At 34.5% G+C, this 19,212-nt stretch overlaps 1 protein-coding gene across 3 annotated transcripts in view; it reads right to left on the bottom strand.

Annotated features, from left to right (window-relative positions):
• The window catches only part of Pde3a (phosphodiesterase 3A), a 323,995-nt gene that overhangs the window by 41,191 nt on the left and 263,592 nt on the right, over window positions 1-19,212 (bottom strand). For all 3 annotated transcript variants that reach the window (XM_048787271.1, XM_048787273.1, XM_048787272.1), the window contains 2 exons: window positions 17,060-17,214; window positions 12,036-12,160 (listed from right to left, as the gene is read on the bottom strand). In XM_048787271.1, coding sequence (XP_048643228.1) covers window positions 12,036-12,160; window positions 17,060-17,214 — 280 coding nt within the window. The remainder of the gene's footprint in view (window positions 1-12,035; window positions 12,161-17,059; window positions 17,215-19,212) is intronic.

The following is a 19,212-nucleotide window of genomic DNA, read 5'->3' as shown; positions in this document are numbered from 1 at the left end:
TTAAATTTATGAAATAAAGGAAATATATTTTTCACCAAGCTCTAAATCACCAAACTTTCCATTTCTCCACTGACATATCACATTATCATATTTACAAATGTACATACAAGTGGGCTCTGATAAAAAAAAAAAAAAAGAAAGGTTGAAAAAGGGTGGTCTGATTTATACTACGCGGAGGACTAAGACAGAGAACATAGATAATCTTAGAAAAGCCATGTAACCATAAAGGAGCTAAATCCTGGTATGGTGATATATAAAGGTTACCAAGGTATCTGCACTGAATAAGCATCTCAACAATTCACTCACTTAACAAATACCTATTATGTGTCCTGTTCCAAGGATACAGTGGTAGAAAATGAAGCCCCTGCTGTCATGGAGCTCCCACTATCCAGGGACGCAGAAACAACAAAATAAAAATCAATAAACAAGAAAGAAAAGGAAAAGGATGTAATTTCAAGTGATATGAAGAACCAGCAATATAGAGGGTAGAGAACAGAGGAGAGAAATGCTCTTTAGAGAAGACAGTCTGAAAAGACCTCTGTGGGTCATAAAATCTAAACACAGGCCTGCTGAAGTAAGGAAGATATTCAGACGGGAGTGTGGGGAAAGCATGTTCCAGAAAGAGGGACTCATCAGGGGGAGGGCAGAGGCTGTCAGCTTAGCACAAAGGAAGAAAAGGGGCAGGGAACATGAACACAGAGGGGCTGCTCTGCATGCCTGGTGGGGGTTGGGCAGGGCCCTGGCAGTGTTTTAATTTGCTATGTCTTAAAAAAATAAACTCCTGATAGACCTTCTTTAGGCAGCCACTTAATTATTTTGATAGCAAATTATGAGTTTGGGCACAATTCTCTACCACTCCTACACCCCATGCCCCAGAATGGCAGTTCAAAGCCCATGGGACCATTCTCCATTTATGTCTCCACACATGGCTTTTCAGAAGGCAATTTATGTGAATGGTGATTTTTTTTTTCTTTGCTAATTTTTAGAAGTTGCCAGCTGACGGACTCAGACACATACATTTCACTCTTAAATACACATTTAAAATTCATATAACCATTAAGGTTCTTGGACCTTAGAACTTAACTAAATTTAAACCAATAAGCAGACTTTAAGACTCCTGGGATGAAATCTTAAATAAATCTGTAACAGAGGAGAACAAATTTACTTTTATAGTACTTTAGTTAACATGTTTTGAACTCTTTTAAAAGCATGGGTCTTGGCAACAACCCTAAGGAGCAAGGATATTTTATTTTGTAGGTGAAAAGATAAAGGTATAAAATTTACTTAAAATTTTAAAAACCCAGAGGATTAGGAATTCCACAGGAAAAAATATACACCCCCCCACCCCCAAAGAGAAATGTACATACACATCAAGTATCCCTTACCTAAAATGCTAGGACTAGAAGAAGTGTTTTGGATTTCAGAATTTGGGGGATTTTTGAATATTTACATGGATGTTACCAGGTGAGTATCTCTAATCCAAAAATTCAAAATCTAAAATGCTCCAATTTGGATTGTTACATTAGGAATGTTTAACCTGTGATTGCCAAAATTTTTTTCTTTCTAGAAAAGAATAAATAAATGATTTTTGACACAGGAAGGGGATTCTCTCAGGAAATGGGAGAAATAACCTTCTTTTGCAAATCTTTGAAAACAGATTTCCTAAGATAATTCAAATGTAATCATGTCTAAAGTTACAGGGATATCATAACCCCTCTAGGTCTCATTTAATTGTATGTTGCACATTCACACAGATACAAACATTTGTGAAGTGCATTCTCTCAAATATATTTTTCTTCATCTTTTATATCACTCTTAGAAACTCCAGGAGTAAAAGGCATAGCTTCTAAAATGTAAGCCTTTCAATGATATAAATTTTCCTAATGTGAAATACTTAAAAAATTATCTTAAAACAGAAAATTTAAAACTACAACAACAAAAATTGTCTAAAATAGTTACTCCTTTGAGTGAGTCTTTAATTCCTTGCTATTGAGAGCATGTGAAAATGTGGTCAAGACATAAGGAACTGTGGGTAATCAAAGGGAGAAGATAAACAGTACCGCAGGGGAATTCTTTAAGTGAATCCATCTGTTTTGTGCTACAAAACTCTCTCAGTTTAATTGAACAAGAAAGGAACCAGCCTGTCTGATAAATCCATGCCTCTTTTCCATGCCTACAGGAAATGACCAGTCCTAATATTTTTCCAAAACACAAAATGTAACTAAAGAATTGTTTCCTTTATTTCAAAATTTTTGTAGGAAAAACTTGGTCTTCTCTACCGGTGTAGAGATATCTGCACTAATTATGACAGGTCAAACTTGAAAGATGCAGCAACTATGGATTAGAGGAATTTGAAAAGCAGAATGACGTCATGGTAGCTTCCCATTGTCAGTGATTCACAGAAGAGGAGCAAGATTGAAAATGCAAATTGCATTTAAATCTCCTGCTTTATGCTTTAATCAAAGGACTCCTCTGTGATTTCATCCATTTATTTTATATTAGTGACTGCATAATAATTTCTTGTGTTTCAGCTACTTAAAATTAACATTGATTGACTGAGCTAGAGGACATATTGTTTACTTGATTTGTGCAAAGAACAGATTCATTAAGCCCTTCTGAAAACAGGTCATTTATCTTTTAGCTTGCTTGTGTTTTACTTCATGCTTGCTTTCCCTCCCCACCTCATTGCCCATTGCTCTAACACTTCCTCCTCAAACTCTCTTCACACATCATTGAATTACATTTGCTTATACTCTTTGCCCCATGAGGGGCTTTCCCCAGCCTCTTTCCACATAGTTCATTGAAAACCAGGTGACATCCTAGTAAACCACATCAAGCACAGCACTCCTCCTGACCACCCTCAACCCAGGCATGCTGTTCATGCTAGGACACGGGGGTTTCAAATCAGAAGGACCCACCTGACCCGGGAAAATTGCAACCTAGTTCCAGCACTGATTCTTGATGGATGTTTTTCTACCTTTTGGCAGACTTTCAGGGATTTTTTTAAAAATTGAATTCAGTGCACATGGGATGCAAGGTTATTTGATAAACACATGGCTCTGTGCTAAAAACACCACAATGCAAAGTCCCCTTCAAAGTAATCCCAAGGGAGATCCTTATGCCCTTGATGGCAAGAAAGAAGGGAGACTCTGGCTATGGTGAGGCTTTTGCTTCTACCTCAGTCCTTATGGTATATGACGTGGGCATTATTTTTCCTTTTACACTGTGTCCCTTCTTCTCCATTTGGGGAGCAGGAGTAAAGGATAGAGTATGCTTTATCCTTTGCTCTGTTATTTTCCAGTGTCTGCCCTAACCATGCTTTTCAGCTTCTTCTTTTCATCACATTGGGCTAGTTAACCAGGCTTTTCAGCTTCTTCTTTTCATCACATTGGGCTAGTTGATATTTTTTATTTTATTACCTAACTGAAGAAACAGAGAAAAGAAACCAAATCCTTTATTATCTGTATTCAGAAAAAAAAAAGAACCACAAAATCCTTATTTTAAATGACATCAATTGTTTTTAAGTTTTCTTTCTAATATAAAATCACTAGGACAAAAGAAAGGATTGAAGACTAAACATATGGTCTTAGGCAAATTACTTGACCATTATCTGCCTCACTTTCCTTCTCTAAACCCCTTCCTAACCTACACAAGAACACAGAACACTGAAATTCACAGTTCATCCTTGAGTTACATATTGTTATTGTCCTATATTTTAATTCTGTCCTTAAGATTAAAAAAAAAAAACTACCACAAGTCTGGAAACAATATTTATGCATATCAGGTTTGTTTGGATTGACCCACGGTTTTCAAATCACCATTTTTATTAGGTCTCAGACTTTCTCTTTAATATTTTTCATTTTACAATATGTCTATCATAAATATCTTTAGTGAAAATTTGATAGGTGTTAAACTTTTTACTTTTCTCAGAATGTCTTTACTTCTCTCAGATTTGTCAGGCACACAAGGTTAAGTTGGCTATCCTTTTAGGATGCTGCAGAAAATATTACACAGTGCTGTGATTCTATACCAACAAGTTTTCTCTAAAACTGACTACCTTTCCTGAAAGGGTCTAACTTAAAAGTTAGAGAAAAGACAAGTGACCATTTTAGGAAAGGTATTCAGTTGTATATGTACATATGTATCTATTTGTCTTTGATGTTGACTGCACACTTATGACAAGACTATAGGAGTAACTACAGAGGGTGTACGCCACATACTCTGCTGTCTTCAATACACTTGCCTGATCTACCAGAGGATTCCACTCTTGAAATTCCTATAAACAAAGTGGGACACTCAGGTTCTGACATAGTATGCAAAGTTTTGAAACCTATTAATTACAGTCAAAGGAACCAAAGAGAACAGCACTACAAAGTTCATTCGCAATTAACCTCAGTACCACACAACAAACCAATAACCTAGGGCACATCTTGAAGAGAACACGGCTCATTCAGAAAATTCTCACACAAAAGTGAAAGAGATATCCATCCTAACAGATGCACAAATTTCGACACAGCAACAAAAGAAATATGAAAAATGATTCGACTGAAAGTTCTTAACTCTCTAATAATTGATTCCAAAGGTATTTGAAGTGAATAAAATGATCAGCAAAGAATTTAAAAGAATGATTTCAAAAATGATCAATCATTTCAAATATGGTAAAAATAAAAAGCTCAATGAATTAAGGAAGAAAATGTAGGCAATGAAAGAGTGACTCAAATATAGAAATAGACATTTTGCAAACACTAATCTTGGAAATAAAAAGCTCAGTAAGTCACATAAAAACCTCAATTCAGGACTGGGGTTGTAGCTCAGTGACAGAGCATTTGCCTAGCATGTGTGAGGCACTGGGTTCAATCGTCAGTACCACATAAAAATAAATAAATAAAATAAAGGTATTGTGTTCATCTACAACTTAAAAAAAATTAAAAAAAAAACAAAACCTTAATTCAAAGGATCACTAATAAACTAGATCAAAAGGAAGAAAAAAAATCATGGCTTGAAGACAAAACTGATGAAGTAATACATATAGACAATAATAAAGGAAAAAAAAGATATAATGAATGGAACATAAATATATATGGGGCACGATTAAAAGACCAAACAAACTGGGAGGAAAAAAAAGGAAGATTAGCTATAAACTAAGGGCCTAGAAAACATATTCAATGAAACAATAGCAGAAAAATTCCCAAATCCTAATAAAGAAATGGATATTCAGGAACAGAGGCATTTAGAACCTCAAACATAAATGACTAGGGAAAAAACCTTTCCACATCATATTATAGTTAAACTGCCAAAAGTGCAGAACAAAGGAGTACTGTTAAAAACTACAAGAGAGAAGTGCCAAGTCACTTATAAAGATAAGCCATCAGAAAAATATGAGATTTCTCAACAGAAACTCTAAAGGTCGGGAGGGCATGGAATGATATATGTCAAGTTCTGGAAAACAAAACAAAACAAAAAAACTAGCCAACCTAGATTACTATATTCAGCAAAGTTATTCTTCAGAATGAAAGAAGAAATAAAAACCTTCCAAGGTAAACATAAAGGAATTTATGACCACAAAACTAGCATTGCTACAAATACTTAAGGTAATCCTACATACAAAAGAAAAAGATAAGTAAACCACAAGATCATGAGAAAGAATAAATCTCACTAGAAGGGTAGATAAGCCAAGGAGAATTAGAAAAGAATCAAATATCATTAATGCAGAAAAAAAAAAGCCTCTAAGGCAAAGGGGGTCAGGGGAAGCAAACAGATTATTTGAAACAACAGAAGGAAAACAACAAAATGATAGAAACTAGAACATTCCTTTTAATAATAATCCTGAATATAAATGGTCTTGAGTTTCCAATAATGACTCAGACTGACTGAATAGATTAAAAAAATAAGATTCAACAAATATTTGCCTGTAAGAAACCTACGTCACTGACAAAAGACATACAACAGATTGAAAGTGAAAGAACATAAGAATTACATTTCAAACAAATGAAACTTGAAAGCAAGCAGTAGTAGCTGTACTTACATACAAAATCGACTTCAAGCCAAGTTTAGTCAGAAGAGCAAAAAGAGGACACTATCTACTCCTAAATGGGACTGTCATCAAGAAAATCTAACAATTGTAAAAATACATAATATGTACTGAACATAAGAGCACCTAATTTCACAAAACAAATGCTACAGGACACAAAGGGAGAGCTTGGCCTCAATATGATAATAGTGGGCAACTTCAATACCCAACTTTCATAGATCATCCAAACAAAGAGTCAACAAACACACATCAGAGTCAGATTACATTACAGATAACATGGACTTAATAGACATCCACAGAATATTCCAACCAATACTGGCAGAAGGCACATTCTTTTTGTCAACTCATAGAACTTTTCCCAATTGGACACATAAGGCAAGTCTTAACAAATAGAAAACTATTGAAAAAATTTCTTGCATCTTACCAGATCACAATGGAATGAAAGAAGAAATTCACAACAACAAAATATAAAAATACATGGAGAATAAAAAAAAAATCCCAATTTTGAATGAACAGTCATTCATGGAAGAAATTTTAAAAATTCCTAGAATCAAGGGGGCTGGGGATATAGCTCAGTTGGTAGAATGCTTGCCTTGCATGCACAAGACCCTGGGTTCAATCCCCAGCACTGCCAAAAAACAAAACAAAAAAATTCCTAGAATCAAAAAAATGGAAACAACATAACCAGAACCAGTACAGTGAAAGCAGCATTTTAGTTTATGTTCCAAGATAAACATAAACTAAAGGTATTTATGACCACAAAACTAGCACTGCAAATACTTAAGGGAATCCTACATATAAAAGAAAAAGATAAGTAAAACTACAGGAGCATGAGAAGATTAAATCTCACTAGAAGGATAGATAAGTCAAGGAGAATTAGAAAAGAATCAAATATCATTAATGAAAGGAAAACAGAGATGTAACATAAATTACCTAAGGATACACCTCAAAATCAGAGAAACAAGAACAAACCAAACCCCAAGTCAGTGGAAGGAAAGAAATAATAAAGATCAGAGCAGAAATAAATGAAATAGAGACTAAAAGGACAATACAAAGAATCAGTGAAACAATGAGTTTAAAAATAAGCGAAATTGACAAACCCTTAGCCAAACTACCAAAGAGAGAGAAGACTCAAGTAAGTAAGATGAGAGGTTAAAAAGGGGATTTTAACAACAGATATCACTGAAATTCATAAGATACTAGGAAATTCTTTAGAAAATTATATGTCAATAAACTGGAAAGTCTAGAAGAAATGGACAAATTTCTAGGTACATTATGTACCAGGAAAACCAAACCCAAGAGAATATTAAAACAAACAACCAACCAAACAAAAAAATCTTAAATAGTTCAATAAGAAGTGTTATTATTAAAGCAATAATAAAAAGTCTCCCAACAAAAAAAATGCCCGGGAGCAGATACCATCTCAGCTAAATTTTATCAGACATTTAAAGAACTTATAACAATGTTCCTTAAACTATTGCAAAATAAATAAATAAATAAATAAATAAAAATAGGAAGGAACTTTTCCAAACTCATCCCATGAAGCCAGTAGTACCCTTCCAATGAAACCTGATAAAGATACCACAAAAAAAAAGAAAATTACCAAACAATATCCTTAATAAATACACATGCAAAAATTCTCAATAAAATACTTGCAAATCAAATTAAACACTATATGACAATCAAGTGGGGTTCATTCCAGGGATGCAAGGTTGGTTCAACATATGCACATCAACCAATGTAATATACCACATAAACAAAATCAAGCACAAAATACATCTCAATAGACACACAAAATGCCTTCAACAAAATCCAACAGCCCTTCATGATAAAATCCTGAATAAACAAGGTATAGAAGAATTACACCTCAATATAATAAAGTCCATATAAGACAAACCCATTGTTAATATCAAACTAAATGGAGAAAATTAAAAACATTTTCTCTAAAAGCAGAAACAAGATAAGGGTGAACACTCTCAGCACTCTTTCAAATGTTACTGGAAACTTCAGCAATGAGACAAGAGAAAGAAATAAAGGAGAAACAAATAGTAGAGGAGGAAGTCAAATTATGACTGTTTGCAGATGATATGATTCTATACCTAGCAAACCCCAAAGAATAAAAAAAAAAAAAAAAAAAAACAACCCTCAGAACTGAAGAACAGCCAACAAAGTTTCAGGATACAAAATCAACATACAAAAATGAATAGCTTTTTTTTTTGGTATTTTTAAAATTTGTTCTAGTTAGTTTTACATGACATTAGAATGCATTTTGACACATAGCACAGCTTCTTATCTGAGGTTTCTTAATACCCCAACAATAAACTCATTGAGACAGAAAAAAAAAAACCAGCAAAAAGTCCGATTCACAACAGCTTCAAAATGAAAAATAAAATAGCTAAGAATAAACCTAGACACGGAGGTTAAAGACCTCTATAAGGAAAATTATAAAACACTGAAGAAAGAAATTAAGCTAGAAGATGGAAAGACTTCTCCATGTTCATGGATTGAGAGAATCAATATTGTTAAAATGGCTAAACTACCTGAAGGGATCTAGAGATGCAATGCAATCCCATCAAAATACCAATGACAATAACATTCTTCACAGAGCTAGAAAAAACAATCCTAAAATTCACTTCGAAGCACAAAAATATGCCAAATATTGCAATGCTTCTGGCATCACAATACCTGATTTCAAAATATAAACCCATGTATCTACAACCATAAGATTCTCAACAAAGGTGCCAAAGACAAATGATGGAGGAAAAACAGACTCTTGAAAAAGTGGTGTTGGGAAAACTAGATATTGATGGAGAAGACAGAAATTAGACCCCTATCTCTTAACCTGTACAAACATTAGCTCAAAGGAACGAAGATCTTAATGTAAAACCTGAAAGTTTGAAATAACAAGAGGAAAACAGCGGAATTCAAGATATTGGTACAGGCAATAATTTCCTATCTAGAACTCCTATAGCTCAGGAAATAGCAAGAATTGACAACTTTATTATAACAAATTAAAGACTTCTGAACAGCAAAGGAAACAATCAACAGAAGTTGTCCCAATATGCAAAATGGGAAAAAATCTGATAGCTCTTCATTTGACAAAGGATTAATATCTAGAATATATAAAGAACTCAAAAAGCTTAACCACAAAAGTTCAAGTGGTCCAATCAAAAAAATGGGCAAAAGTTTTGAAAGGACACTTCTCAAAAGAAGTTCAAATAGCTAATAAATATAGGAAAAAATGTTCAACTTCTTCAGCCATCAGGGAAATACAAATTAAAACTACACAGAGATTCCATCTCATCCCAGTCAGAATGGCTATCATCAAGAGTAACAAAAATAATAAGGCTGGTGAAGTTGCAGGGGAAAAGGAACCGTCATAGACCATTGGTGGGAAAGTGAGTTGTTATAGCCATTATGAAAATCAATGTAGAGGTTTCTCAAAAAATAAATAAAAATAGAAATACCATATGATCTAGGAATACCACTCCTTGGTATATATCAGAAGGAATTAAAGTCAGTATAGTATAGAGATTTCTGCAGCCCATGTTTATTGCAGCACTAATCACAAAAGCCAAGTTATGGAATCAGCCTAGGTGCCCATCAACAGAAGAGTGTGGTAAAGACAATGTGGTAAACATACACAAAGAAGTATTATTCAGCTATGAAGAAAAACAAAGTCACATTATTTGTAGGAAAATGGATAGAACTGAAGATCATAGAGCTAGGCAAAATGAGGCGGAAACAGAAAGACAAATATTGCCTATTTTCCCTCATATGTGGAACTGAGGTTAAAAAAAAAATAAAGATACAAGAGTAGCAGGGAGACTACTACAGAAGAGGAAGGGGATCAGAAAGAGTAAGGGAAGGGAGGTACTGGGGGTGGATATGATCAAAGTATGTTATTTGCATGTATGAATATGCCACAATGAAACTCATTATTCTGTATAATTAAAATGCACTCATTAAAAAAAAAAAGAAGCACAATTGTCCAATAAATATAGGGGAAATGTTTAACGCGTTTAGTTGTCAGGGAAATGCAAATCAATGTTTCATTGAGATTCCATCTCATTTCAGTCAGAATGGCAAACTATCAAAAGAACAAAAAATAAACAACGCTGGTGAGGATGTAAGGAAAAAGGAAACTTTATACTCTGTTTGTGGGAATAGAAACTAGTACAGCCACTATGCAAAACAGTATGAAGAGTCCTCAAAAATCTAAAATGAGAACTACTATATCATAGAGCTATACCACTCCTGGGTGTATACCTGAAGGGAATGAAGTCAGTGTACTGAAGACATACCTGCACACTTATGTGTGTTGCAGCACTATTCACAACAGTCAAGTTATAGAATCAGCCTAGGTAGCCATTAACAGATGAACAGATAAGGAAAATATGGTATGTATATATACACAATGAGGAATCACTCAGCTATAAAGAAGGATGAAATCAGGTGATTTGCTGGAGAATGGATGAAACTAGAGCACATCATGTTAAGCAAAATGAGCTGGACACATAAAGACAAGTCCTGCATGTTTTCTCTCATGTGGAAAGAATAAAAATGACATGAAAGTACAACAGAGACTTTAAAGAGAAGGGAAAGGGAACCAAGACAAAGAGAGGGGAAAGTATGGGAGAGTACTAGTGGGAGGGGTAGATATGATCAAAACATAATGTATGCATGTATGGAAAAGTAACAAAGTCATTAATCTATTCAACTAACATGCAATAATAATTATAGTAAAAAAATCTTTGCAAATGTGGCCAATAATTCCTCTGAATAAATTAACAGTGATAGAATTGGACTTCATGTGATGCAATTGTTTGGGTCTCTCTTTTGCTAAAAAGAACATTTACTCACATTTAGTATCTATGTCTGTAATTATCAGAGTATTTAATTTTTATTCTGCACATTTAGTCAAAAACGATTATACAAAAAAAAATGTAAAATCAAAATAAAATTGGTGTCAAAAAAACAAGACAGACTAAGAATGTAGGCAGAGGCATGAAGACATTAGGGAAGGAAGCCAGCAGAGCTTTTAGCAGAAATGAGGGTGACAACATAAAATATTGGGAGAGTGGGGCCCCCATGGCAGTCATAATTTGAATGTCTACTATCCCAGTAAGAAAGGAGAGTTTTCCCTTGAACCATTTGGTGAATTCTTTAGCTGCTCAAGAGAAAATTAAGAAACCAAGCAGGAAGTAACTAAAATCTTGTTAAAGTTTTCTACAGAGCAGTAAAAACTTAGGAGTTAGTTATTCTATAAGAGGACGATGTCAGAGTAAACACCCTAGTAAATACACCTAGAATCTGGGATTCTAGGAAAAGAGCAATTCAGAGACAGACTAGCACACACTCCAGTCAAATGAGGTAACCTGCAGGGCTCAGTGTTGCACGCCTGTAATCCCATCAACTTGGGAGGCTGAAGGAGAAGGATCACAAGTTCATGGGCAGCCTCAGCAATTTAGCAAGACCCTCAGCAACTTAGGGAGATCCTGTCTCATAATAAAAAAGAACTGAGGATATAGCTCAGTGCTCTGCCAAAAGATAATCTTTCCCCAATTCATTTCATTTCCTTACCTATAACTCTATTATTCTTAATTGTGATATCTAAATTCCTTGTCATAGCTCATGTATAGCAAATGAAGCATTTCCTCAAATACACATACAGCACATTCCTGAAAAGTAATCTATGTTTAACAGACGCTAAAAGTAAAACTGACATTTAAAAGGTGGTGCTCAAGAAATTATCCTTAGTGGTGATCTGATTTCCTACTAAATAAGTTCAAGATAGAAAATCTGGTACAGCAACCTTGAAGAATCTGTATGATCACATGAAGTGGAAATTTAAATAAATAATCCGTTATTGAAATTTACAGAGTAGTTGAACCAAAGACATCTGAGTTTAGTTTCCCTTCATAATATTTTTATGTACTCAAAGCTTGGTCACTCCATGACAGAGCATTTAGAGTATAAACTCTTTTCCTCATAAGTTACTAACCTGGTCGATTTGGCTTTTTAGCCTTTACGTGGTTAGCTGCAGAAACAGCATAGGATGAAGTGAAGGATCTGCTTTTGGTGAGGGTCATCATCACTGGGTTATTCCAAGAATCTGAATTAATAGCACTGTAAAGACAGAATTTACCACTAATGAATAAATTACTCAACTATTGGGCAAATCTTACCAGAACAAAACCATAATTTTCATAATAGACTTGTCAATCTGGATATGGGCCCAGGCTCACTGAAAGAATAACTTTACTTTCAAATGACAAAACAGGTTATCTGAGCTTAGTCTCTTGAAGGGGATACATCAGTGATTCATGAAGCATACCATTTAAAGTAAGAGAAGAGATAACGTTCCTATTTATCGAGTTCATATATACTTGTTAATTTGGTAAAAATCTTTAATCTGCATGAATATTATGTGACAATTTGATCTTTAGCTGAGTTTAGTTTGGCACTGTGGGCAGGATATGCCTGATCGTTCCCGATGGCTTACTGTAAGTAAACATGAAATTGGTAGAACTTTGTAGTCATCTATATAGAGAGATTGTTGTATAGCTGAATAATTAATGCAGTATAATCTTAAGGAGTCTATAGCCAAAGCGGTTATAGTGGACAAGCAACATTATGCTTCCCTTGCTTAGAATCCTGCATGTTAATCCAAACCAGAACAAAAGCTAATATGGAATAAAAGGGACACTTAGGCAATACAAGAACAGTCTCAGGTCTCCCAAAGGGAAGAATGCTATATATGCTACTGCCTGGATCCTTGCATTATCAGTAAACTGGATAATTAGTGACATTTGTAATTTGTGTTGAGGGCAATCTGATGCATTGACACTCATGGTATATTTCATTTTTCCCTCTCTTTATATTTGGAGAAATTTTCTTCAACTATTGACCCAGGTACTTCAACTTTTCTCTTTACTTCTAATAATGGTCAACCATATATTATCATAAAGGAGATATCCAAAATGCAGAATGAACTTAAGCAAATTATCCAATATAATTAAAGAAAGCATGTAAAATATTTGTTTCAGGTCCTTCTTAGAAATCTCATCCTAAGTCTTTCACCAATGGTTTGAATTGTGTAAATAATAAATCAAAGAAAACCAGGGTGTGAGGCAGAGAACTAGCCAACTGTTTTCTTATGGTACTAGTTTCTTTTGCTGGATTAACTGATAAGATTTACTGTGAATAAATTTTGTGCTATGTATATGTAGCCTAAATATTTTCATTTCTTAGTCCACAATATAATGAATAAATGATCACTCTTCTATGTGAACTTTTAAAATATAAGACCTTACTATCATTTCTAATATTTCAATGGTGTCTGATGAAGGTTAGCTCAAAAACTATCTATTACTGTGGCTTTTTCCAAATAAAAATATTTAAAATGTTTTTTTGAAAAGCCTGAAAGGCACAATAGTACAGTAACCTTAATGTGTAGAGATGTAATAAAGTCAAGATAAATAAAATCCCAGCCAGTGCTATCTCATTTTAATATAATATATATTAATTTATAATATTACTAAATTAGATTAAATCTACATATACTCTTTATATAAATGTATGACAGCTTACAGGCACTTTCATACATTGCTTTGTGTGATCTGGGCTGCACAGCAATTTTCAGCTTTTCATTGACCTTCACACTTCTTCTTTTTAATTTTTTAATTTTATTTATTCTAATTAGTTATATATGACAGCAGAATGCAATTCAATTCACATTACGCAAATAGAGCACAATTTTTCATGTCTCTGGCTGTACACAAAGTAGAGTCACACCATTCATGTTTTCATACATGTACTAGGGTAATGATGTCCATCTCTTTCCACCGTCTTTCTGACCCCCATTCTCCTATTTTGACCCTCACTTCTTGATTCCAGTTTAGATCTCATGACAAAAGAACAATTTGGATTCTGCAGATGAAACAGCTTAGGGAAATCTTCATGTGGTTTTCTCATGGTAACACAGTGAGGAAAATAATCTATGGCTATTATGGAAGATTGCAACCCTCTTTCACAAAAGTAAATTTTTATACCTTCAGTTCTAACAAGTCCAGTATGAAAACTCCTACTGGGTAACAGTCTACTGTCAAGTAAATTGCTCCTTTTTTCCCTAGTAGACAGAGGCCAGTTTCAAGGTCAACTTGGAATAATTTAGAACATGATTTAAGTCAGCATTTTCTACTTCTCTAAGTCTACACTTTTAAACCACGTACTTGTATTCCTCCATCGAGTCTATCCCTGCAATTGTGCTACAGTCTCCTTCTGTAATGACTCCTCTCAGAGGGAACGGAGGCTCATGGCCTCTTGGAACACACATGTCTGCATGGTTCAGATCCTTCTGACCTTCAGCCCATGGTCCTCTCTACCAGACTATGTTTAGAATTTCCCAAGAGGAACCTATCCAGCTGCATACTTAAAGTCATGTAAGTTGTGAACTGTTTTTAATTTTTACTTCTCACTTTCTTCTTTGGATCACTGAAGTTCTCAAAGAGTTCCAATGAAAGGTCAAATGTAGAAATAAATAAATAAAAAGCTAAAAGGGAAGAAACTTCAGGGCTAAAACTCAAACCAGTTTTGAAATCAATCAGCAGTATGACTAACAGTTTTCCTAGGTGAAGGGGGTTTTAATCATGACTTTTAATTAATGACTCAAACCAGTTGTATTTAATGGTGGTACTATGGCCATTAACTTATATGTGATTTTTCTTTAAAGGGCTAAATACTGTCAGGATCAATTTCATGTGTTCATAATAATGAAAAAAAGTCGTATCATTTTCAAATTTTAAATCAGGAGTTTTTAACAGGATAGTGAAATTTAGAGGTAGTAGCTTAGACAGTGGGAAAAACTATACCCAAGAAGACATCTATAACTATTTTTAGGGGAAAGAGATTGAGTGAGATAAGCTATTTCTTATCTCTTTTACAAATATTTGAGTCTGCATATTTATTTTATGAGGCAAAATGACAGGATCTTTGGGAATTAAGCTCATAACTTTTCTTGGAACCCTCTTCCTTATGATGATTTCAATTTCAGCCTCCAATTTCATATAATTGACTTGAAGAAAAGAATGGGGGAAATGAAATTTGACAAGAAATAACAAAGAATAACAGAAGGAAAGAAGACATTTGAGAAGGCATGTCATTCTATGGAAATTAACTATACCCTCACAGAGAACTTACTAAAATGCATTGGTAAAATAAGTAATGATGTACACTGAGGACATAATTCATTTTATTATGCAATATTTAACTATAATACTCTGTGCTATCATTTTTAATATATGATGCTATAGAAATTGAAAATGGCCAGCATTTTAAAGAAAAATATTAGCAATGACTTCTCATTTCAACCATTAAAAAGTGTTCCTGGAATGGTGAGTAACTTTCTCCCATGGTGGCATTTATAAGTTTACAAAATTCCAGGTAAGAAGACATAGTGAAATTACACAGATATATGAAAGAATCATTTGAGTTTGTTTCTGATTCTATTGGTTTACTAAAACACAAACGTTTATATGAAAGAAACCAATTAAACATCTTTAATCAAGAAAGCAAGAAAAGTTAGAAGTATTTAATTTTTTAAATTTATATATGACAATAGAATGCATTACAATTCTTATTACACACATAGAGCAGTCTTTAAATTCATATTAGATGGAACGTTTCAATTTCTCTGCCAATGTCAGCATGATATTTTATTTATATTAGAGACTAAGATAAGGAGAAATTTACTATTAGTATTGCTATTATATAATTCAATGGATATGGATCTTTTTCATTCATTAGGTCAACTGACATATATGTTTCAAAATCCTGAAATCATATGGCATATGTTCTCAGAATTATTGAATTCATATAAAGAATGCTATTTTTCTTCAAATTAGAAAAGAACAAACATAATAGCTTCCTGTAAAAGGACTTCTTTTGGTAGATGTTTTCTTAGAAATTCATTCTATGATCATAATATTATCTTTTCTTTAGCTTTACTATTTCTGGCTTTTAAGTCACTGCTACAGTTTGAATCCTGAATTTCCCCTAAAGGCCTATGCATTAAAGTCTTGGTCACCAGTCCATGAGATGTGGTAGAAACTTTAGGAGGTAGAGCCTGGTGGAAAGAAGTCAGATCACTGGGTGTGTGCCCTGAAACTGTGAGTAAAAATAAACCCTTTAAATTAATAAGTTGATTGTTTAGATATTTTATCACAGTGACAAAAAGCTAAATAGTCATTTTGTAAAATGGGAATTAGTTTACGAAATAAAGTTACTCTCTAGTGAATTACTACTGGTGATGCAGTTCAGCAGTAGAGAATTTGCTTCGCATTCACGAGGCCCTGGGTTCAATTCCCAATACTGTACACACATAAACAAAAATGTTTAAATTACCAAATGTTTGAACAGAATGGTGGTCTTAGAATGGTGATCTACCTTTCTGCCTTTCCTACAGAGATAGGACAGTTGCTGATGAGATAGGGGACTCTAACAATGACTTGCAAATGTCAGCCTAGTTTTTTGCTTTTGTTTTTGTTTTGGCAGTACCAGGGAATGAATCCAGGGGAGCTTCAGCCCTTTTATAATTTTTAAAAAAATTTTTATATAGGGTCTTGCTAAGTTTCTCAGGCTGATCTCAAACTTGCGATTCTCCTTCCTCAGCCTCTTGAACAACTGAGATTACACTTGTGCACCAACAGTCCCAGCAGGTTAGGTACTTTTGATGTATGCATCTCTGTGTACCTTTTATTGTCCTACATTTTACTCCTGGACTCAACCCTTTCCATTCAAGGTCACAACTGCAGGGATCATCTCAGGGCACACTTTCTTCTTATACTTGAAGTCCCACAACAAAATTTAAGCCTAATTATCTGATTTAAGTTACACAATGTTTCCACTGATAATGCTGGTCTATAACCAACTATAATTACTTAGGCTTCCCTTCTCTCATAAGTTATAATTCCTTTTGGTTAAGAACATTCTCTAAAAGACATGAAACCAGCAGGAGCATTGACTAACCTGGGAGAAGGTGCATCATGAGGCTTGATGCTGGAACTACGGTCCCTCCGAACTGGGGCAGGCTCCAAGGTGGGCAGACCTGTGGCCGAAGTGGTGGTTGTCCAAGTTGATGAAACTCGTCTCAACAAACCAGGGGGCAAACTTCTTCTGAGGCGCTAGGAAGGAATACGTATTGATTTTATTTGCCAAGCACATTTGTAACACTAACTTTCATGTAACAGAATAGAAGAAAATAATTTTCAATTGGAATTAATGATGAAACCACAATGGTTCAATATTGTCTATATAAAATTGGGATATGCAGAAATTCAATAAAATACTTTCTGGCCAAAATGACTGCATTTTTAAAAAATAACATTTTGGGGTCTGCTCTGCAATGCTTATACAAATACAGATTATAGGAATGAGACTAAATTACCTCTGGAGAAATTTTATAGTTACATTATTATAGGACATCTATACCTATATACACATATTATATTAGTTATTATGAGAAGTATTTTTCACAAAGTCACTTGTTTGGGACATGGATTAATTTATATCATTGCACATAATGGTCTATACACACAAGTTCTGTTGGTTGTTTTTATTATCTTGAGAAATCATAGGAGCTAAGAATGGACTCTTTCATAGAAAACACCACTTCCCTATGGTAATGTGATTGAGTCATCAGAGATAGGGGTAAATCCACCAGTATCAACTTCTCTGAATAGAAGCCCTGCTGGGAACCCGCTGTTTCTTCTCTGTGCCACTGGTGGTCCTAACATATCCTAAGTGGAACTGGTGCCATCGGCATTGAGGTCAAGGCCTGGGCTTGCCATCATGGGCACCAGCACTCTCAAGAGAGTTTCAATCTTGGAAACCAAAGTGAAGGTGTGCTCTCGATGCAACTTCAGTAACAGGCTTAATAGGCAGATCCTCCACCCACTTTTATTTCTGGTTAATCACTCCTGTAAACCAACTGTGTAGCTGTAGTTTACAAGGACACTCTCTGCTCTTCTGAAGGTGCCAAAACTTTTGAGATGTAAAGTAGGTGACCCATTGGGATTCAAGAACAACTCTGGCACTCAATAGTTTCCAATGTGTCCTAAAGGTGTAAATATGCATTCAAGAAGATAATTAAGGAGGAAAAGACAAACACTTTCATCTGCCAAGTTTTGAATTACGACTCTTTTTTCAGACCCTAAGGAATCAGTTAATCTTTCCATTTCTTTACTTTCATATCGTGCTTTGGTATATCTTTTTTGGAGAACTGAACATTTGAAAGAAACTCTATAAATACTCAATTGATAAAATTATAAGGATCACATTCCTGGCCCAAGAGACTCCATGACAGACATGGATGCTACTGACTGACCACCAGCTCAAGGACACAGCTGCTTGTCTACTGAGTAACAACCATGCTGCATGTACCAGAGGCCATGGAAACAATGACATTTTGTCTTTAATATAACTTAATTTTAACTAATACTGAGGTCTGAACTAGGCATAGGATCATGCCTGTACTATTTACTTTTGAAAAACACCTATCTTAAGAGGGGATGAGCATACCTTATTAGAAATGCATGAGACCCAAAGTGTTTCAGATTTTGGAGATTTTTTTTGTATTGTGAAATACTTGCATCGATTTTACAAGTTAAACTAACCAATACAAAAATCTGATATTCCAATATGTGCACTTTTTTGAGTGCCATGTTAGTGCTCAAAAAGTTTTGGATTTTGGACCATTTTCGGGTAGATTTTTGGATAAGGGATATCCAACCTGTTTGTAAAAAGAAGAAATTGTATCATTTCTTGAGTATATATAAATCAGTAAGGCCACCTTATACCTTAAATAATCTTAAATAACTAAAACCATTCTGAGTTCAAAACGTGTTTGAGAAATTCATAAAGGCACTTTGAAATATGTCTCACTAAGAAATCAAAGAGCAAAGGAACCTTCAGTTTTACAAGGCAGTGTGTTTTAAACAGAATTCACATGAGAACAGAGCAGGTATTCTTTTTTATCTTCTCATTGTTATTTTGTTTGTGTTTTATTGCAATATCCTCATCACCTACAACACAGCCAGGCACACAGAAGTAAATCCTGGGGCTGAGAGTATAGCTCAATTGTGGAGCACTTGCCTAGCATGCATGAGGCCTTGCTTTCAATC

This window comes from Marmota marmota, unplaced genomic scaffold, assembly GCF_001458135.2.
Source record: "Marmota marmota marmota unplaced genomic scaffold, marMar, whole genome shotgun sequence".
Lineage (NCBI taxonomy): Eukaryota > Metazoa > Chordata > Mammalia > Rodentia > Sciuridae > Marmota > Marmota marmota.
Note: the sequence above shows the minus strand (reverse complement) of the source record. Positions and strands in the feature narration are given on the sequence as shown.